Source organism: Melospiza melodia, chromosome 3 (assembly GCF_035770615.1).
Source record: "Melospiza melodia melodia isolate bMelMel2 chromosome 3, bMelMel2.pri, whole genome shotgun sequence".
NCBI lineage: Eukaryota > Metazoa > Chordata > Aves > Passeriformes > Passerellidae > Melospiza > Melospiza melodia.
The window spans coordinates 12,264,255-12,287,685 of record NC_086196.1 but is presented as its reverse complement, the minus strand read 5'-3'; the positions used below and the strand labels follow the sequence as shown (position 1 = coordinate 12,287,685).

Sequence of the window (23,431 nt, the reverse complement as noted above, 5' to 3'; positions counted from 1 at the left end):
AAGTGAAAAGATAATGTGATCAGTTTATTTTCCGTTGTATTTTCAGAAAACTTGAAAATGGTTAGGATATTGCTGGGTTAAGGCTTTGATATTGTCTTACAATGCTCTTGCTTCCTTGTGTTCCATTTGAAACCACATGTTATTTTCCACTTAATAGACACTTTTGAGCAAAGGCTGTTCTCATAACATTTTACACAATGGGGTTCTGAACTGAAACTAAGACTTCTGAATGTCATATTAAAACAAGACTTTACCAACAATCTACTCTCTACCTTAAATGCTGACTATTAAAGCAGCCAGGCAACCTGAACCAAAATGATAATGCTTCTACTGTAGAAAACTAAATTTACCACACAAACATGAAATGTTGCTACTCACTGTATAAAGATCTGTCGAGAGCGTCTCAATTGAAGGTTTGAGACTTTCAACTGCTTTTAACCCATCCTGAAAGAAACTTAAAAAGAAAAGCAAAAATCCAGCTGTTATGAAATTTTACTTTGAATTTTCTGCTTTAAAAGTTGCCAAAGTAAGACATGCATATTATTATGCCACACCATAAACTTCAAAATAGTAAACTTTTTAAAATTAATCTTTGACTCATCCACCTCTTTATTTCCATCATAGCTTATTCTAACATGTAAAATCCCCAATTAGATTCAGAACTGCCACAATCCATTGCCACATAAATTTTCCTCATTCTCACCTCAAATACAAGTTCTCATCGCACTTTGTGAAGTCCCAGAACAAGTGAGATTCACTTGAAGAACAGCAAAAGCTTCATATAAAATAACTGTGATTTCTTGAAGCCACATAATTTTATGTCTGAAGCAATCTTTTTACTAAAGGAAAACCCTTCTGTTTCCCAAGCATTAATTATGCTCCATAAGTGAGCTTCTAGAATTTGCCACATCTTTCTGTAGTACATGCATTTTGAATTGGGAGAGTAATGCCATCTATGCCAAGTATTCCAATTATTTAAAAAAAATAATTTGAGATTTAAAAAATAAATTATAAGAAATCACAGTTACATGCATATTTGATTAAATATTGCTGCACTGTTTGCAACACAAAATATTTTCACTCTGGGAAGCAGTCATGAAAGTGACAATGCAACACAGCATCTACATTGCTAAAATATTATTAAATAGAGCAGATTAATGACACACTACAAGTGAAACTGATTTTAAAAGCAAAAGGTATTAAGGAAAAAATACATAGATGCAAACTGGTGTTTTAAGAGGAAAACTTAACTGATTTTAACAGGTTAGCTAGTGGCTCCTTCAAGTTTATAGCTGTAACTTCATTGCTAGATGACAGATTTGTAACAGTATCATAGCAAAAGCACATAATTCCAATGAGAACTCTGCGTTTTATTACTGAGTCCTCCTCCAATTAACTGGAAAAAGAGTGACTCTTTCAATATATTTTTATTCCACTGCTTACGCAACTTATTTTTCTTGAGTGCATAATTAATTTAGATCATTGCTAGGTACACTCAAAGAAGTCCATCAAAACTAAAAGTAATAGATCAAACTAAAAGCCCTGTTTGAAGAGTAGTTTATAAACGTGGCAAATTATTGTTCAGTATTCCTTTGGAACATACAATTATATTCAATGTAACAAGCTCAATCTCATTACATGTTTCAGTAATACCTATAACTAATCTGACAAAAGCAATCTGTCAAAAGACATCAGCAAGAAGAGCTGAAACTTAAGATTTTAAAAATTCTAGAAAAGTGTTATGATGATGTAAAAATTTGAAAACAAAATGTTGTTCCAGTTAGTGTAGAGATTATGAAAATAAAACATACTTGCACTGAGCATGAAAATACTTGATCAAGTTCTGAAGCAAGTCCACTCCTTTTTTAATCTTGATTTCATTGACTTTCAGCAAGTACTGCAAAACAGTAATTTACAAAACAAATTATTTTTTACTGCTACAGGGGTTTTTTTCCACTTTATTTTCATTTCTATTTCAACAAGTTTTTACAGTTGAAGATTTACAAAACGTAAAAGAAAATGCAGCAAAAAGTGGCTTCATGATTTAAGTCACACAAAAAGAAGTCTTGTCACTGCTGACTTTTGCTATCCTGTGAGGACATTTCATTATGATTTGTTCAAATTATTAGAATATGCTTTGGGGCTCCTAAGGAAAGCCAGTGTTTAAAAAAACATGAAAGGGTTTGTGGAGTACATTTAGGAATCCATTCTTATACCTAGTAGCACATCTAAAAATTTATCTCACTAGTTGTTAATTCATTACCAAACAGATGTCATTAAGGAGGAAAGCAGTTTGCTAAAATAAAAGTGAGGGATTATTTTAACAAGTTTTGAAATCTGCCTGTTGATTTTGTAGTTGTCTTTATCAAATCCTTACACGTGGTAATTACAACAAATTACAGTTTAGCAAGAGATTTTTCAATGAATCTAATGTCAAGTGCAAAAGAAGTGTAATTACTGTCCTTTTGCATAAGGCACAATCAAAGTCCACATTAAGTGGCAGCTCCTCCCCTGAATATCATAACATAAAATGTCAGCCATGCAAGCAGAAGTATGATTGATCAAATATCATAGTACTTAACTGTCCATTAAAAGACAATAAATTTTAACCCCAACTTAGCCAGTGACCTCCAAGCAAAGGAGTGAATGTCTTCTTAATGATGCTCTAATGCATCTGGGTTTCTGCTTCTCACCATACACCCTAAATGTTTTAAATCAGCTCAAGTAAAGCAGCCTTTAAGTGCCAGCTTTCAATATTGCAGCTTCTTATCACTTGTTCAGGTGAACAAATGATGAGCCTAAACGTAGTCATGTGCACTGGATAGTATTTCGTTACAATAATCACCTCTCCAGCTGTCTGTTAATTTAAAATGGATCTCTAAGCATTTGGTATTCAGTTCACTTTCATAATTTATATAGAACTAGTCTGTACTTATGATAAAACTTCAATATGTCACCCTTCTGACTTACTATCAAAACAAAGTCAAAGTTCTCTTTCACAACTATTCAGAGGTAACCGAGTATAAACTTATTTTCCTCAAAATCAGAAGAAATACAGGATACACTTCAGCTGTTCCACATTTAAGGTAATTTAATCTAAATTCACAAACTTCACCCTTCATTATCACTACAACTGACTAAAGTGAACTCTTCCTTTATTGTGACACAGCAAGAGAGAAGCATGTGTTCCTAGTTGTTTCTTAGGAAAGATATAGAATGGGCAATTAGCTGACAACATCCATATGTGTATTTGTTACTCAAATCCCTTAATCAGTTTTGAACATTTTAGTCTGATTCTGTATAGGAATGTGAAGCTTTTCTCTTATGTATGAGGGCATATAGTTACTAAAAGTAATATCCAGGAAAATTGCAGTTATACTATGCTGGCATATGAGTCAAATTAGCTATCATCATCACAGGAAAGGCAGTAGAAACACTCATGGTGTATTTTTGGGCTAATGTGTACTAAAAAAGAACACAGCAACTTGAATTCCCAACCACAGAACCAGACATATCCTTAAATGATTCGAACCAAAAATATTCACATTAGATTTAACATACTGCAAAATCACAGAGATTTTGAAGTAGAAACATTCTGAAACAACTTGAAAGACAATAAGATTCCAGCCCTAGCACTTTTTTCCTGTACCAACCCAGCAGTGTGCTAGACTAGAGTCTCTTCTCCTAATAACGCAACAGCTGTCAGGACAGGGAACAATTCAGAGAATGAGCAAGGGCTTAAAATAACTTACAGCGAAGTAGAGGTGTAAAGACTGATTTATTATAATCTCTTAGTGTTTTATTTGCATTAATTTAGCTGTTTAGTGAAATTAGAAAATATCTAAATTTCCTGCAAAGTTTGCCCATCAGGATAATAAAAAAAAAATGTTTTTTCACAAATGGAGTCAACAAATAACTTGGCATTTCCCTTTAATATCACAGCTACTCTTAAACAATTGCATTTTTCAAAAATTTCCTACAAACAGCACAATAATAATATTAATGATAATGATAATAATAATTTCACACTGAATCTTACCTCACACATCTGTAACTGGAAGAACCTTCTTTCTTTCTCCATCTCTTCTGCAATTTCAGCTCCACTTATTTCTGTACGAATCATTCCATGAAGCTTAGCATGCTCTTTTTTCTCCTTCTCTATTTTTGTACTATAAGGCAAAAAGAATCAGCCAGTGAAGTGAGAAATCCAAAGCCTCTCAGGAAATCAGATTATTCACAAAGTCTACTGATGGATTCAGAGCCAAACTACTGTAGCTTTGCATATGACTTACTTCCAGATGACATTTCACTTGAAATTTGACAATGACTAAAGATCAGCAATGACATACAGTAGCTGAAATCTAATTAATCATCTGTTAAAGTAATGTTCTGTCAAATATTCCAAAAGACAGTCAACGAGAAGTACATACTAAGTTCCTGCTCCAAAGAAAGAAAATACAGGAAAAAATAATGAGTTTTAATTGAAAACATAGGGGGATGTTTAATCCCAACAGAGCAAACACTGGTTAACAAAGTTCAGTTATGTCACCAGATTTATTGAGTCTTGCCTGTCATCAAGTCATCTTCTATATATACAGGGTTTCCAAAGCCAAAATCACAGTTGCTGTCTCTACTTGCTGCTGAGCCAGCTGGCACTGGGAATGCCGACCAGCCGGCTGTGTTGCCGACTTCAAAGTCTGCTAGACCAGCTGTCCTAATTCCCTAAAAGTTTCCATGAACATTTTCCAAGAGCTCTGAATAAAACAGGTTCTCCTGCAGAATATAAATGAATAACTAATGCCTGGTCTATTCCCATAAACTCACTTCTGCATTTGTTAAAGCTATTCTCCATATTGTTCCTAAATGCAGTAGCATAATTTGACAACCCAGTTAGATAAGTCTAACATAAATACATATATATATTAAGGAAAGAAGATACATGAGGGTGTTTACTTTTTGAAGACTTTTAGTCTGCCACTCATATCGTTTAGAACCTCAAATTCTGAAAAGAGCTTCCTGAGGAAATGCTATACTGTTTTTGAACAAGGAATACAGGAAGGAGATCAGAGGAACAAATAACACAGACAACTGTCCTACCTCCTCTTGGGTAGTCAAGTGTCTCTTAGCTATCTCTCTGAAAAGGTGACATGTCTCAAGTACTCTCTTAACCTGATGTTAACAGTAACCTAACAGCTTATGGGAAAATGTCTAGAAGGACTTCCAGACAACAAAATATTCTGTACTTACACTTCTCATCAATGAGGAACTGCCTCCTATTACACCTCAAGCAGCAAGGGAAAACAAGAATTAATTCCATGAATCCTTCCCTTCAGCATTGCCACTGGGAAGCATTTTGAGCAGCAATTCCAGAAGCCCCACTGTGCTCTGAGCACAGGCAGGCACAGCAGAGGCAGCCCTGTGCAGTACTGCAGCAGCCAGCACATCCAGCCAGCACTGTGCTCCTCCTCAGCCCATCACATCCCGCCAGAAGCAGACGTTTGGAAGGAAGATCCTCTCCTTTGAAATAAATGTTCTGAAAACCTCCAGTTGCCTGAATTAAAACTCAGTTCCAGAATGTTCTGCTTTCATGAAGAATAAGTACTCACTCTTATCCAATTACTACCAGTTATGCTATTTTGAAGGTGCTACAGAAAACAGGAGTCCAGATACAAGAATTAAGCAGACAATCCTGAACAAGAAAGATAAACCACTAGAAAAAGGATTCACAGAAAATTATCAATATGCAGCTCATTTCTAGCACACACTGTAGAAGAGTTTACATTACATCATATTTGATAGTTCTAAAACAGTCAGCCTCAGAGGACAGATCCAGGATGTTTCTGTTCTCTCAATTTCCAAATTAACCTAACAGTTCTTGAGGCCAGAGAACTCACTAACACGTGACCAGGTGTGAGAAGGCTAATAACTACCAATTACCATTGTATAGTATTTTCATTTTTTACAGAGAACAATACTCAAGCATAAGAAAATGAAACCAAGTCCAAAATCTTAGGAGTTTATTAGCACGCCATAAAGCATCTCTCAATGCTAGTTGAACCAAAAGACAGCTAACACTGCCAAACAGTCAAACATTATGCACAATACCACAGCATACATTATACTCCTCTTAAAGAAAGCTAGATTTTGGTGAAAGAGTGCTTTCTGCTCTTTAAAGGATAAATCATACTCCACAGGCAAAACAATAGTTAAATTAAGATGAAAATATACTGACCTCTATCAAGCAATTCAGACAAAGATACCCTTGAAACCCTTTGGTGGAGCTTCAGGCTACCTGTTTTCAAAAACTCAAAAAGATACTTTACCAAAAACTCCAAATCACCTCTCAGTGACAAGTATCAGAGATACATGCCTTGTGCATTTCAATTTACATTTCCTCATTATTTTACTTTTAATAACTAACTACATCTTCATCTTTGTAATTCAGAATTAACCCTGTTGTTTTGCCACAATTATAGGCTACCTCCTGTCTGACTGACACTACAGGACACTTTGTTTCTAGGGAAACAAAGAAACCCCTCACAGCCCTTCTTCACACAAATCTTCTGAGTGCTAAAGGCTGGCTGAGTGTCCTATCCAAATGCAAGGATCAACTCAGCTTCAAGTGTCAGTCTATTGTGACATTAACCAAATCCTTTTGGCAAAGACACTCCTGTAAGACTACACTGTGAGATTTCCAAATGTTGCAGGGTATTAAGGTTTTCCAGGCAGATCAATTAACCCAAATTTTTAAGACAATTGTGAAAACTCTAAAAAATACCCCAGAAGCAATAAGAAAGCAGCAAATGTTTTGTAACGCTGCTATTCTTGGAGCTCATGCAGCACATATCTCATATATACACTTTGCTGACTAAGATTCAAATGTGAGCACACGTCAGTCCATTTACAAGACAGCTGCACATAACTAATATACAGTGAGGTCAGATGTGTGTAACAGACAAGCAAAGCTGAAATACAGGATGAAGAATTACAACAGTAAAGTCAAAGAGATACAAAGTGAATGGTCTCACCCATTCATTTTCCAATATAAGACTATTTTTACCACTTCAGTTTGAAAAGAAACCATCTTTCAATATAAATTATAATTTTCATTTCAAATAAATCAATTTTGTCATACAGCTTGTGGTATAAATAAGCACCAAAAACTTGTATTTGTTTTCTGTCAGTCAGTAAGGGTAAAAAAATTAGAGCACCCTGTGTACATGCAGCAGTAGTGAACTGGCTGGGTGGGAAGCAACTCTGTCATTCTTCCTCTCCTCATCCATACAGCAGTCAGCCAGGCTGAGTCTGGGCACATACATGAGAAGGTGCAGAGACTGAGAATAGCACCTGGAAGGAACACACTTTAATTGGTAGCCCTCTGGAAAAAGTAGTGCTTCTGAAGGCTATTTTGTTTGACAAAATAATATTAGACATTTTCATTTCAAATATCCTTTCTTTGTCTAGTCTTCCTTTTCAGTCTGACTCTCCAGGCTTGGGCCCTCCAGCTTTTTGGTGAAAGAGCCTCCATTTCATTTCACCCTACTGTCTGTCAATGCTCACAGTAAAGTATGTCTCTCCTAACACTCAAGTCCTCAATGAAGAAGCCATCTTTTCCTTTTGGAAATGCTTGAAAGGTTTTCCCTTCCATACATACTGCTCTGAATGATAAAGGGGAAGAGGACAGAAGAAGCAAAATGTGCTAGGATGTTTTCATCATTTCACCCATAACATCTGCAGATTCATTCAAAGACTTTTCCCATTTAATTCATAGGTAATCTATTTCAAAATAAAAATACTTAATATGAAATCTTAGACTTGAAACAGTATATTACCAGTGGTTACATGCACTTCAGAAATGCTTTTGACACTTTAAGCCTTTCCCACAGGATTCTCCTGGAGAAACTGGCTGCTCGTGGCTTGAACAGGCACACTCTTCACTGGGCAAAAAAACTTCCTGGAGAGCCAGGCCTGGAGGATGATGGTGAATGGAGTTACTCCAGCTGGTGACTGGTCACTAGCAATATTCCCCAGGCTTGGTGTTGGGGCCAGTCCTGATTAGCATCTCTATGAATCACCTGGAAAAGGGGACTGAGTGCATTCCAAGTAAACCTTCAAATGACGCTAAGCTGGGGGGATATGTGGATCTGCTGGAGGGTAGGAAAACTCTGCTGAGGGATCTGGACAGGCTGGATCCATTGGGAAAGGCCAGAGGTATGAAGTTCAATAAAGCCAAGTGCCAGGTCTCACACCTGGATCACAACAACCCCAAGCAGCGCTACAGGCTGGGAACAGAGTGGCTGGAAAGCTGCCTGTCAGAAAAGAGCCTGGAGTTCTGGTCAGAAGCCAGCTGGGCACAAGCCAGCATGTGCCCAGCTGGCCAAGGAGGCCAATGGCATTCTGGCCTGTATCAGTAATAGAGTGGTTAACAGGACCAGGGCAGTGATGATCCCCCTGCACTCTGCACCAGTGAGTCCACACCTCACCACAGAAGTGCTGTGTCCAGTTCTGGGCCCCTCAAAGATGCTGAGGTGCTGGAGCAAGTCCAGAGAAGAGCAACAGAGCTGGTGAAGGGTCTGGAGCACAAGTCTGATGAGGGAGCTGGGATTCTTTAGGCTGTTGAAAATGAGGTTTGAGGGGACCCTCTTTACACCTACCCGAAAGGAGGTTTTAGCAGTGGAATTTCAGTTTCCTCTCACAGGTAACAAGCAATAGCACAAAAAGAAACCGCCTCAAGTTACACCAGGGGAAGTTTTTATTGGATATTAGGAAAAAAATTCTTCTGGAAAGGGTTGCCAAACATTGGAACAGGCTGCCCAAGGGAGTGGTTGAGCCGCTATCCCTGCAGGTATTTAGATGTGTAGATGTAACACTTAGGGACATGCTTTAGATGTGGACTTAGATTTATGGTTGAACTTGATCATCTTAAAGGTATTTTCAAGCTTAAATCATTGTATTATTCAATTCTATGATTTTATATTTAAGCAACCTTGTTTAGCACTTTCACTCTATATCACTACTTACAAGCTGTGACCTCCACCTTGTCTTATGTACTTGCATTAAAAGGAAACATGGCAGAAATACCTAGGAGCTATGAATATCAACGGTCTTCTGTGTCAAGTTAGAGCTCTAAAGAAGTAAATTGAGAAATGCTTGCAGAATTTTCAGATAAATTTGTTTTATATTGTGCAAAACATGAGTTTACTAAACTGGAAATAGCATCACTTAAATAGTTGTGCAGACATCTTAACAGATTACTTTATTTGACTTTATTCATTTTTCCATTGACTTCAAAAAATTCAGAAACAAATCAATGATAGTTATTTCTAGATATGAACACTTGCATTTCTTCACAGTAATGTATTGTTAATGCCTGGATCTTAAAATGCCATAAGCACATTCAAACAACTTGTTCTCTTCACTCAGTTGTGCAAGAGACCTCATGCCCAGTTTTTAAAAGGAGAATGGCAAAGGAGAGGTAATCAGCCTTCCCAGAAACAGCTCATTAGTCTCCATTAAACCTTTACATTTCGTAGCAGGAGCACAACACTAGTTAAAGACTTCTGAAGATAATAGGCATTTACAGGCCCCAAAATAAGACATTTCTATTTTAAAAATTACTATTTTCTTCTTTTCAAGAAAATCAGGTTGATATCCAGAATACAGACATATTCAGCAAAAAAAAAATATTGTGAATAATATGCTTCAGTAAGTTTACCCTTCTATTTCCTGTGTAAAATTGACACATAGTCTTTACCTCAGAATGTACCACAACAGGACCGATCAAACTGAAGCGTGTGGGTGATATCTGGCTCAGCGCCTCGCTCAGTGCGATCTGTCTGCTGGGAGAATGAGCAGTTTTTCTGACATGTGTACTCCTTCCCCATATGGTCCCTGGGCACGCCTGCCATTAGTGTTTGAGTACACAGGGGAAAGCAACTGCCTCGGAACAAGAGGAGCCCAGTCTGACACAGCTCTCCCAAAGGACACAGAGCAGTCCTGCTGCGCTGCTCTGGTGGCCGGCAGCATCTCCCAGCTCTTGTGTGGGAAACAACAACTGCAACTGAGGTCCCACCAGAAATGCGCTGCTTTAAGGCTTTAAAAACATTTTAAAATCTTCATGGCTCCAACTGAGACATGTTAATGATTGCTGGAATAATAATGTGAGAAAATATAAATTATTCATGAATGCCACCTCAGGATAGTCCCAATTTTTGACTGAAGTAGGTTTGTATGAAGCTATAGGTTGCTTGCTCCTCATACTACCTTACTCAAGAGCAGCCCCAGGGTACAGAGAAATAGGGCTCCAGCTTCCCTCCATTACTTCAGCTAAGGCGATCCTGAGGAAAATAGTCTGAGAAGTTAGGTGGCTACAGGGCAAAGGAGGTGCATTAGTAATCAACAATGATGGATGGTGATCCAAGATCATCAGAATGGATCTTAAACATCTCTCTCCCAAACAAGAACTAGATACATAGGAATTTTTAAGCAGACCTAATTACATGGAGAGGTTGAATCTCAAAAATTGTTACGGGAATAAAACAAAGCAGATGCTATTTTTAAATTAACTTTCTTTCTTTTCAAATATGTCACACTTGGGTATATTTGCACCCAAAAGGTTATCACAAAGGTGCAAGGAAGAGAGATGAGATAGTGTGATAAATAAGCTCAAAGGCAGCAATCAATATGAAAACTGTCACTTCTAAACAGACTACAAAAATACCACTTCATTATCTGGCACGTAGCTTCACAGGTCTGAACTTGTGACTAGGAAATGCAGATGAACAATATGATGTTAAGCATATGATACAGAGGCATGTGCAGAAAAAGAGCAGCCTAGCAGCCTTGAATAGTTTGTTAACCAAAATGGAAAAGGAAAGAAAAAAAAAAAGGAGGGGAAGAATTTTCAAAAGAGCTATTCACGTGTTAGAAGAAATATCACTGGAAAAGACAGCTCACTAAGCACACACCTAGAATTGGTTTTAGGCACAATCCAAACAAGGAGTTATCTAAAGGAACAGATTGAAGAGGGCTGAGCAAACCTCTGGCTATCAGCACCTACATCTACCACTCAGCTCTGGCAACACAAGCTGTAGGTGAGACTGAGGTTACCTCTCCTGCTTCCTTTGTCCTTTTTATTAAAGCAGAGAGCATGAAGATACCACAACAAAACCCCCAAAAATTTCAATTAAGACTTCTTGAGGTGATTCTGCATATACCCACTGCTACAGACAATCAAAACACGCAGCTATAAGGAAGTCTAGATCCATTCAGGATGGCCACAGAATGAAAAGAGTTATTTTCTTAACAAACCTCAGCAGCATGTATAATAGCCACCCAGAGAAACCTCAGTGTTTTTCTATGTAAAACAATTAGTATGAGAAAAAAGATGACCTGAACAAATTCAAGCTCAAATTAATATTCTCATCCTAAGTTGAAAATCACATCATTAAAATTCCCATCTCTAGTTTTTAAAGACAAATGCTCCATAATGACAGGTTGTAACATCTCAATTTATCTGGGAACTGATCTTATGTACAAGAGGTCTGACAAATCCCACAGTCCTATGGGCAGGGGTCTCAGGGAAGTTCCAGGACTGACTTTAACTCAACAAAATCATGGAAAACTGGTCTGCTCCTTGGTATAAGCAACATAGCTTGCATTGAAAAACAATACTCCCCGACTGCCAACTTTATGCCATGAAAAGTAATTTTCACTGTTGTAGAACAGCTTACCAAAAAAAACCCAAAAGCAGCCCATTATTTGAAAGAATTGACACAGAATTCCCAGGCTCTCTATCCTAAGCCTCAAGCTGATGATCCTTTGGTCTATATCAAAGTCAAGGAGTCCAACAGACTGGACTAAGAGCTTAAAACTTCAAAATATTGATGTGGAGCTTTCATGTAACCACTTTAAAAAATGCAGCACTCAGTAATTGTACCAGTCCACCACTTAGAAATACCACAAAAATGGTTCACGGATCTGAAAAAAATTTCTGATAAATGTGTGCTACCTTCAACTTCTGCATGTTGAATAACCTGACATGTAAATGGCTTAGAAAAGAGCATTGTCAAGTAGGTCTGCTTCATTTGTTAAAAAATCTTGCAGAAAGTAGAGGTAACTGCAACTGGAAAAAGGAAACCCATTCCAGATCAAAACCCAAGTGTCTTACTTGAAAGCAAAGCCATAAAAAAGGTTTTCTAAAGGATTGCCAGTTGAAAGAAAAAGAAAAAATCTCATTATATCACACAAGCAGCAATGGATTCAATGCCACAGACAGAAAACACACTGTCAGCATCACGTTTTCAGATCCTGAATGACACAGCACACAAAGTAACATTTCCAACATGTCCATAACCTCAAATGAAAATCCCCAAATATACAAATGCATTTTCTCAGGGGACTTCTTACTTCACAATTACTTAATTAAATTAAATAACAACTGAAAATATTTCTGGTATATCTGACTCTGAAATCCAGCTCTGAACAAACTGATGATCAAGCACAAATCCTTACATCACTTCAACACACTCATCCTAGTGAATATTAGATCAGAAATCCTAAAAGCACTAGAGGTCTTGGTCCAGTAGTAACATTGCTCTTGGTGTATGTCCCAGCAGTGCACAAATTTATTTTAAATTTGGCACATAAACTTTGTGGGTTGTCAGTATGAATACTCACACACAAGTAAACAAGCTTTCAAATCCAGCAGTCAAGCAGTGCTAGACAACAGCAGACTAAATTATAGGCTTATTCTTTAAGGCCCATCCTCAGAGATCAACTACTGCCATAGGCAATGATTAGAAATCTTAACTATGTCAATAGTCAATAACTGGAATGGCACCAAATGAGACTGCTCACAGGTGTCAGGAACATAAAACACTGGAGCCAACACAATCTTCTGTGGATTTGGTATCAGACCAGAGGTTTATCTCAGTATTTCAGAATGTCCTTTTATGAAAATCCACCTATAGCTAGGCAGTTTCAAAAACCAAAAGCCACACAGGTCTTCCTCACAATTTGATCCTAGAAAGCAATAACTAGACCATTCTCATTGTTATTCACAAAAGAAATAAGGAAATTTAGCTACCTGGTTGCTTTTGTGGGTAAACCAGCTACAGGAATAATTTCTGAAGACTTCAGACAGACTAAGTCTATATCTACTGCACTATAACTTTGTGCAATTAAAAAAATACATAAATGGTGCTGGATTTTCAGCCAGTCTAGTTGGCTGTGGATCTGCAAGTTATTTATGTTAAATAGTGTCATCATACATGATTCTTCTGGACCTGTATCATCAGAGATGGTCTGATGCAAAGCAGCATTATTTCAGAAGAACAAAGACACTGGACATGTGACACCAAACTGATAGTCAGTCTAGGAAATACTGTAATGTGGAATAAAACTCACTACAAAAATTCTACTTCAGAGACTGTCAGCTGATACAATTCACCTGGCCAACCCTGGAAACAGCTGTCTCTGATGCAGGACACTGAACCACTTCAGATTTACTAGGAACCAGAATAAATTGTGTTTGATGTTAGGTGTTGAGCTTTGTTGACTCATTCAATTTATTTAGCTAGGTATAAAATTCCAGTTTTTATAAACTTATTTTATAGCTGTTTGTTTAAACAGTGTACCTGGTAACTTCAAACAAGTGGCTTATGCTAAGTAGGGTTAGATCCACAACATAAGACACAACTCACAAGCCTCAGATAGGTGTACATCCACTTCTAATACATGCTGCACCTGCTGAGAACATTCAACCTCAGCATTAAGTAATAAGCTCTACAGATTTCAGTTACATTTCCCTCTTAAATAAAAGTTAAAAAATACATACACTTTTGTTTCATAGTCCTTCCAAGCTTTATCAAAGGGTTTTTTCAGGTCCTGTCAAGAAAAGAGAAAAAATAACAGCCAGCTATTGACATGAAAAACACTGTGGCTCTAACAATGAAGACACACCTTGGCCCCTTGCAGTGCCCACTAGAATGAGGGACTTCACTCTCTCTTCTAAGGGTTGTGCAATCTTGCACAAAGGAAAACTAATCTTGTAAAGAGAATTAATACACCCATGTTTTTTAAAGCATCTGTAGGGTGCTGTTTACTGTGATTTTCACAGCTCCATTTTACTCCTTAAAAGGTATAACAACATGTTATCCCAAGACCACACTATGCAATTAAACAAAGTAACTGCTTTCTCATCATTCAATCTCTGCCTGTACTGGAAAAAAGTCCCTGTCCCCAGGCTGTGGTATAGCCTTGGCTAAGAACTTGATTCGTCACACTAAAGTTTAAAAAACTCAAATTTCCAGACTTAATGGGAACAGTATAGACCTTATGGCTCAGCATAGCTAATTCTGTGAGAATTCTGAATTACTTACATTCCAAATTCCTTTATCTTCTTTCCTCTAAATAAGGTAATTTGGATAAAATGATCTTAACAAGTTGTAAAGTTATTTCACTGATGTCTAAAAATGCAAGAGCTGAAATTTTGATGAAGTTCAAGAGATCAGACAACTACAACTGTCAGACACTGGAAAAATCTTTGCAACTACAGATTACAAACTAATTCTTACATTTTAATTAATTATTGAGACAATTATTAAAATAACTGAAGCAGCATTTGATTATATTCTCAAGGCAGTGGGGAAACACTGTATTGTAATAAATGTATTTATTCTGACATAGAGAAAAATATGAGTGAAATGTGGTAAGCAAACAACACAAAAATAATGTCTATCTTATTTAATAATCTATTTATGCTCCAGTAATTTACAGAAACCATTTTTAGTCTATGTACATATTTTTCTCCTTCCTTCCATGTCCTAGAACAATAGCTGCCAGTCACTTCCTGTTTGCTCACTGAACAAAGCAAAAGCCAAGTAAGTTTGCTCGCCATGGGCTCTGAAATTTATCATAAACATATCATCATTTGGGTCTTAAGTTGCTGTTATTTCAAAATAGGAAATGTCCTTGGGCCACAAACAAATAGATTTCAGCTTCTTTAAAAAATCCTATGCTCATACAGTCTAATGTGTGCTTCTTAATAGTTCCAGGTAAGTTTAGAATGCTAAAAATCCTTAAATATATAGTACTACCCTTAGCCCAACTAAGAAAATATCTGAATCTTACACCTCTTTCTCTGCTTATCTCCTGCATCTCAGGCCTGCTTTTAAAGCTTCTCAAATGTTGTTTTGTATACACACTCAAGAACATGAGGTATGTGAATCCACAAACAGAAAGGATGACTTGATTCACAAAAAAACCCAAAAACAAACAAAACCCAAAAAGTCCTGTTTACTGAGCCAATATATGACTTGAGTATCCTACACCTTCCAACACATAAGATTAATACACTTGTTAAATGTATCTACTGTACCAACAACAATCCTATATATTAACAGGAGGAAAGACATACCCCTTTCACTCCTTTCAGGTCTCCCTTCAGCAAACTGTCCAATGGAAAAGTGATTATGTTGTTCATATTCTGAATCTGTAACAAGAAAATTACACCAAATCAGTTAATATATTTAGACACAGAACGTAAACTGTCTTAATATACACATTTCAGAAAGTTTCACAAGGAAATCTTACATATTATTTTCCTGTCCCTGCCTTATGGAGATGTTTATTAGCACAGGCAGTAACCAAAGATGAAAACAACACAAGTTAATAAAACTGACTCTGGAAACACTATAACCCAAACCAGCAGGAAACCTCCAGAATTACTGCTGATTATAAATACCTCACCCAACAGTGACTGCAAAATAAGAACACTAATTTTTACATTGCCTTATTTCCCCATTTAAATTCTATGAACAGAAGCATACAATTTTTTAGCACAGATAATTTTAAGTTCATGAGCATATTTTACATTAACCTTGTTTACTTTCTAGCTTCCTCAGACCTATTCCATAAAGCACATCTGCTACTCTCCCAGTACATGGCATCTTACCCTGACAGAAGTTATAAAGACAAAGAATGCTGGCCTGTAAAACAAACACCATTCCAATATTTTCCATTTGTTTTTAAAAAGCAATACATCTGCCTTATTTATCTCATGCAAACTTTGAAATAGTATTTTAATGAGGGCTTCAGTATGCAAGTAATTCAAGAGAAAATAAGTACTTCAAGAAGATAAAAATTATTTCAAATTAAGACAGTGGTAAAATAATATTGATTTTGTTAAATATCTCTATGATAATATTTAAGAAGTAAAAAGAACAAAGAAAGACTGTAGGAATAAGACAGCTAGGAAAAGATTGCATATCAACTCCTTTATGATTCAGGGAAAACATGCAAGGTATGGACCATAATATCTAGGCAGAGAGTTTAAACTGCAACTATTCAAAAGAATTGATTGCTCTGAGGAGCAAAACCCAGAATACTTTTGAATAAAACAAAGAGGAAAAAAAAACAGAATAACTTTTGCAGCAGTTCAGTGAAAGTTGCCCTTGGATGAGTTACATCTTTTTTGATATTTTATGGTGTTCTTTTAAAATGTGATTTTTTTTCAAGAAGCTCTGAAATCCCTACATGAAGATGGATTTCAAATGTTCCAATTACAGAAAAAATCTTTGTATCAAAACAAATGCTTTATTTCTTCAGGAATAATGTCAGGGACTTCAGTGTAACCCATCCAGAGATGAAAGAATACTAAAATTTCAAGGAAAAAACAATTCCAATTATGGATGCTTCAGTCTCCCCAGAATTGTAAAATACAAAATATTATCACCCTGTAGTTACTTGGTGGCCTCACTAGAACAGACTCTGTGCTATGTAACAGTTCTTGTTAAAACAAGCCAGCAAAGCCCCACTGTCCCTACCCCTCCTCCTCAAAGAAACTACCTTACTACATTTGCTTGAAATTTCAGCCACTAAAGTGAACTTTCATCAGCTGTAAAGGTTACACAGATTGTCTCTGCATGGAAAAGCTAAAGAAATACAGAAAATCTGGTCTTTCAAACTCTTTAACACAAATCCTATTTCCCCTCCTCCATCCTACTTTTTCTCCTCCCCAACAAGTTGCAGGACCCAACCACAGCCCTTCAGAATCAACAAGTTATATCTCAGCTCTATATTTGTGTTGGTTTTTTTAAGTACTTCCTGTAAAAATGGAAAAATGGAATGAGCAACATGTACACATGCTTAGGTGGCAGTGCTGGAAACCATCCACTTCCTAAGTCCTCAGCAGTACTACCACATGCATATACCAGGACAACCATTCCCAAAGGTCATAAAATTATATGTCACAGATACAGGGGGAAAGTGCAAAGGTTTAAACTTCACAACACCTACATAAAAAAAAAACCCAAAACTTCTAGAAGCTGCAAGTGCACATCCAGAATAGTTATGTGGAAAAGAGAAGAGGTCCCTTTCAAGATATCTTTCCATGCAAAGTTTTCTATTTTGTTAGTCTATTTTATGAGTATGATGTAGTCAAATGTCTAACTTAAGGATCAATACTTTCATAGCCTCTATCTAACTACTCTTCAAATTCAGTAGACAGGAATAAAGAACAAAGCATTTCTCAACAGTAGACTCAACTGATTTTTCTTTAAGTCATAAAAAAATAAACCATCTGAAGTATTATCCCAAACATACTCATGAGTAAACATCAATCAGACTCCAAAATAGTTATGGATATTTGCTAAAATTTCACACCATGAGGCCTGGAGTCCAAAGCAACTTACAAAAAACCCCAAAAACAAGAGAAAAACTTTCTTTGTAAAAGTTTAGAGACTGTTTGCCTATTCAAATTAATTCCTTCTGTGTGCTATCACCTGTACATAACCATCAGTCTATTGTATTCCCTATGCTCCTATTCTATTTGTAACAAAAGTAAACATACATAATGCATGAACTTGTCATTATTAACCCAGTTAGATGAATCACATTCCCTCATATTTATAAGTCAGCAAGCAGTACACAGATGAAAGATCTTACATGTTTTTCTCTTCTTTATTGAGAAGCATAAGCTGAACTATCTAAAAATATAGACCCATTTTTGGCATACAGAAGCACTAATATGTGCAGCTCCTACTCTGTGTGCAGAGTACAAGGAGCTAGAACATATGCAATGGACTCTACATTTTGACTACTTTATGTTTTAAAATATGCTTTAAAAAATACAAAGGTGCAAGAAAGCTTCACAGAAATTAATGTCATCCTGTCTCAGAGGAACACTAGCACATTGCACATGGTTAAAAAACAAAGAAAGGAAAAAAATAGTTGACCTCGTTTCCACTTCCAACTTTGCTGCTTTGGCACTTGCAGTTTTCCTCTGACAGTTTCCAACAAGATGACAGTGTAAAAAATGAAAACTTCCTAAGTTGGAGAAGGCTTAGAGAAGACAAAATGGCAGGGGAGAGAACATATAAACAAAACACATAGCTGCCAGAAGTGCTGGTAGAGGCAACAAGCAAGCCAGCACTTCTAACGGGGAAAGATGTTCAAGTGGTTTAAGATCCTATGGTTAAACATTTCAATTCACTGTTTGCCAGCCCTCCTGATTACTTTAATGTAAGCTCTTTTCCATAAGAGCTTTGTATACTGGTGCCCACAGTACTTCTGTAGATTTTGTCTGCTAAATCCAAGCAAAAATGAAAAAAAAGCCTTTTCAGTATACTTCAGAAGTTAAATATTTTTCTTAACATGCAGAACTTAAAACTTTTTCAGTTTAAACTAAAATTCAGGCAGCTGAGCAGTATGATATGTCTTCTATTGCCATTACTAAACCTTGATGCAGTCCCTGTACTTGGCTGTGGGCTTCTCAACCATCAGTGAGCTTGTGTGTGTGCAGGTGATGGCAGTACTGTCTGCTGACAAATCATTAGTTAAGTTATTTTCTATTTTTTAAGGTAAGGGCTATTGGGTTTAATAGTTTCCAATAATTTTCCTAGTGACATGAGCTTCAGCAGGACAAGGCCAATCAACACAGCAGGGAGAAAGTGGAAATCAGAGCATCCACAGATGCTCTGACCAGCATGGTAAACAGATGAGACATTGTTTGTCTAAACTTTAAGGTTTAGCATCTACGCCCAAGACTTCAGAAAAAAGTGTAACAAAGACTGGTGGCACAAACTTTCACCTTTGCACTGTGCCTTCCCCTCCCACACAAGGACACAGTGCTGCCCTTGCCCTGTCCTCACCCCCTTTCCCCACAGCACAGGTGTGGCTGAGCTGGGACATCAGCCACCACCCATTATGCCACAGGGAAAATGACTCCAGCAGAACAGCTGAGCACCACTAAGGGTCCACAAGGAGCTGCCTACAAAAATGCCTTCACACAAGATACCAAGTGTTGCCACCATGGACTCCTCAGAATTAGCCCCAACATGCAAAATACAAGCTGGGAACTTCTCTATTAGGAAGTACTTCATGGGAAATCTGAAAAGCATAAAATGAAGAACTGCAAAAGAAAAGGAAGGAAGAGGCCTGGGGTTATTCTAGCCTTTCTTCCTTACCAGTGGAGAGCTCCAGAGTGCACATTTTCTAACCTAGGTTCAAAGCCTAAGTGGTAGGCTTCTATCACTTTCTCTGGGACACTTCACCTAATATTTTCAGTGAGATTCCATTTATACACAATTTATTATTTTCCTCTTCCACAATCAGTTATCTGTGAAGTGAACATTCTTTTAAACTTTCTTCATAAACCTACCTATTGAAGGCCTAATCATGTTTTATTACTGTCCTCTGAATTTCCTCCAGTTGGATCAACACCCTTTGGCAAAAAAATAAAGATTTGATTCCAGGTTGAGCTGAACCCATGCTTCTCAGGAGGAATTATTATATCTTGGTTTATATCTCTACAAGCATAAATCAAAGAGTACTCTTTTTTAACTCACACTTTTAGTTAAGTTCTCCTCAAGTGTACTGGTGAAACACTGAAAGGGCACAACTTAAATCATTAAGCTGCATATATAATACTCCAGTCTCAAACATGTATACCTGTAGGGTTTTCTCATGGACTTCAGCAAGTCCTTCTAAACAAAAATATGTTTGTGAAGGTTCAGGCACCAAACATTGTGTTTTAACACCTTGGTCTAAACCAAGAAAATTCTGGGCATAAATTTTTCAAGTTCAGTACATAATACAGAAAAGATAATTCCTTCAGTTTTGCTGTTACCTTTTACAGTTAAGCAAATTTTCTTTCCTCTTACATTTAAAAAAGTAAGTAAAGCAAGAGCATATGGTCAGAAAAATACCACTGCTGTTCTTCCATTTTCTGTAACTAAAACTCCAAGGATTATTAATAGAAAATAGAATCTCTTAGTTCCAGCTATCTTCCACAGAGTGGAAATATCAGATCCACTCTTCTCAATGCAGCCTGTTTCATTAGCTTTAAATTTATATAAATGAACAATAAAGGAAAAAAGTAAATATAAAAACAAATACAGAAAATGGTATTTGTTAAATAGATACTTTATCTTCACAGATCAAACCCCTTTTCAAGGAGTGTTGACAAAAATGCACAACCAGAGTTTATTTCTTCTCAGTGTAGAAAAAATTTAACAGGATTTAAAGGAGAAAATATTTCAAGTGCAAACATAATGCAACAAGCCTTTCCTTGTCCTAACATTTTATCAAGATTCACACTTTTATCCCTTGGTACTACACTTAAGAAGGAATAATAATTGACACTACAAGCAAGTACCATACAGACCTTACCAACCTGGGAGCACTGCCTACTCTAGCGGGTGGCTGCAGTCTATTAGAAATTAGTAACAAGGTTGCCATCAACAGCAATATTGTGCTTGTCACACAACATAGTACCTTATTTCTGAAAATGGCCTCTAGACTTTCAGATCTTTCAGTACCAAAAAGACAAACTGATTGCTCAATCTTCTTAAAAAACAGAAGTTGAAAAAAAAAATTAAGCTGATATCAGAGCTTTGGCAAGAGAAAATAATTGCACAGCATGTATCACAAAGTGATGGAAATAATGCAAACAAGTAGAATGGCTAAAATGAGTGGTTACAAGGATCTTGTACACAGTAAATATAAATTCATTTCTTGAAGATGCATTTATAAATCCCTTCAGAAATGAAGAAAAACTACAAAGGTTGGCGTGGGGTTTTTTTCATTTGATGCACTACTTGAAAGTGCACACATAAAAGCAGCAGAGCAAACTTATAAAAACCTCAAGACCTAAATTTTAACTTGAATAGTAAGTATACAGGTTTTAGGATTAAAAACAAAAGCACTTCAGCTGTTATTGAAAAACTTTAAAACACTGATGCCTTTGTAAGGCCATAAAAACTTCAAAGTCTTTTGGTAAACTTTAAAAATTATTAGAGAAAACAAGCACCTGAAACTTCAGTTAAAGCAGAGCAACTTTATAACAGTTTCCTCTACCTTACAAAGGACAAGTCTAAGGAAAATCTGTGTGCAGAAGGACTTCAGAGCTACAGCTCTAAACGCCATCCAGGCCAAGAGCTGACAGAACACATCAGCTTCTAGAAACAAAAGCAAAATATATGACAAAGCAAAACTTGACAGTAGCCCTAAAGCTTTGCCAGTGTTAATAGCTTTGGCATCTGTTCCAGTCTGAACATGTCCTCTCACTTCCTTGCACATTCCCCATCCACTTCAGTTAAAATCTTCTGTGGAAATTCAGCACCCTGTGAAGCCCCAGAGAACGGTCTATTTAAAAAGGACCTTTCTGAATGTTTTTTCAGCAGTAGCAGGTTGCATGGCCCCAGCTACATTTTTCATGAAAATATTTACAACCAAAACATGTGGAGTGCTACAAGGAAAGCCCAAAGGAGAGGCCTGTTTTTAATACTATTATGTTGAAAGCATTCAGAGTTGGATACATCACCTCATTTTAAGAATGCATATATGGCTATGACTTTAACAAAATACACCCCAAATTATTTCCAATTCCTGTACAGAAACCTTTATACTGGTCAATACCCTTTTAACCTTCTAGAAACTAGACCTCAAACACTGAATTTATTAACAGATTTTCAAAGTGATCAGTTACTAAAAATTTTTTCTAGTGGCATTAACTTCTAATAGGTAAAGCTATATAAGGCTGTAATTTTTCATTATTCTAGATTTCTTTTTCATAAATATGCCATTTACAAGCAATAATGAAGTTCACATCTTTTTTTCATATGTATAAATTTCTGGAGGAAACTATTTTCTCATTAAGACACCAAATTCAAGGACCTTTAGGTCTCCTCTGCTAGTCAAGAAAAAACAAAAAGCTTCAAACCCCAACAATATGAGGCCTCGCAGGAAGGAGCAGAACTTTACAGAGATCTGCTTTTCACCAGACAGTGATAAAGAGAGAAGGTGCCTATGCTACTGCAACATTAAAAAAAAGAAATTATATTCATGCCTATGCAAAATTACTCTTCCCTTCAAAAACAGAGAAAATAAGAACCACAAACTGAGGAAAAACTACAGACTTAGCTACTCTCTTATGACATAGCCTCTTCTTATACACACAAACTGAAGCAAAAGGACATAACTGTTACTAAAAAAAAAAACAGTATACAGCAAAAAGAACTACAAATATTCCTTGGAGAAGACACACAAAACACTTATAGGTAAATAACAAAAGGTAACAAAAACATCCATTCTAACATCCCATAGATACATATTTTGGTTATTTTTCCTTTCCAAAGCATGGAAGAAAATTTATTCTTGTCAGAAACATTTTGCAAAGATAGTAGTTTCTGGTCTTAAGAGAACAAATAGCTAAGATTTTTGGTAAAAAACCAACACCTTCTAGCCTTCAGAAGTATTCTTGAAATGTAATACATTGAAAGATTTTTCTGGGGAGGGGGTGTAGCTTTTAGCAGATTGCTTTTTAAAACCACTTCAATATCACATTTCCCAGATCCATTTGCCTAATGAATTCATCATACTGCAATTAATATATGATAGAGAGGGGATTTTAGTCAACAGAAGGTATCAATTAGAAGGTCCATTCAATTTTCCTTTCCATAGGAGCTGCCTGCCTCTGTATGAGAGACTTGGGATAACTGACTCCCACTGAATCAGGATGCCTCTTCTGATACATAATCTCAGATAGTATTTGTACATCCAAAGACATTCAAATCAATATAACCAATATGCAATACATTTCATGGCAGATAAATACATTTGTGGCTGTATTCATCAATACCATGGTTGGATAAAAAGACAGGACAGCATCAGGAGTGAATGGCACTGCCCTAAATCCTATCAGCTGGAAACATTCCCTAAAGAAGTGATTATGACCAGCTGGCTGCAAACTACAGACATTTGGTCTAGACTCACAAAAGCATTTGATGTGCCTTCATGCCATTGACTTCAGCAGACACAGACTTTTAAATGCTCCTGGGAATCTGGGTCATTTCCCCTTCCTAGCCCCTGGTATAAGAGTTCTGTGAATTCAAGCAAATTTGGTACTTAAGATATGGGATAGCTCTACCTC

The 23,431-nt window shown here is 36.7% G+C and overlaps 1 protein-coding gene across 4 annotated transcripts in view; it reads right to left on the bottom strand.

Moving 5' to 3' along the window:
• Window positions 1–23,431, bottom strand: part of ASAP2 (ArfGAP with SH3 domain, ankyrin repeat and PH domain 2) — an 84,457-nt gene that overhangs the window by 37,022 nt on the left and 24,004 nt on the right. For 3 of the 4 annotated variants that reach the window (XM_063150813.1, XM_063150814.1, XM_063150812.1), the window contains exons 4-8: window positions 15,419–15,493; window positions 13,838–13,887; window positions 4,040–4,169; window positions 1,812–1,897; window positions 379–454 (exon numbers count right to left, since the gene is read on the bottom strand). In XM_063150813.1, the coding sequence (XP_063006883.1) occupies window positions 379–454; window positions 1,812–1,897; window positions 4,040–4,169; window positions 13,838–13,887; window positions 15,419–15,493 (417 nt within the window). Of the gene's footprint in view, window positions 1–378; window positions 455–1,811; window positions 1,898–4,039; window positions 4,170–5,247; window positions 5,267–13,837; window positions 13,888–15,418; window positions 15,494–23,431 lie in introns of those variants that run through there. The other variant, XM_063150815.1, reaches the window with a different exon arrangement.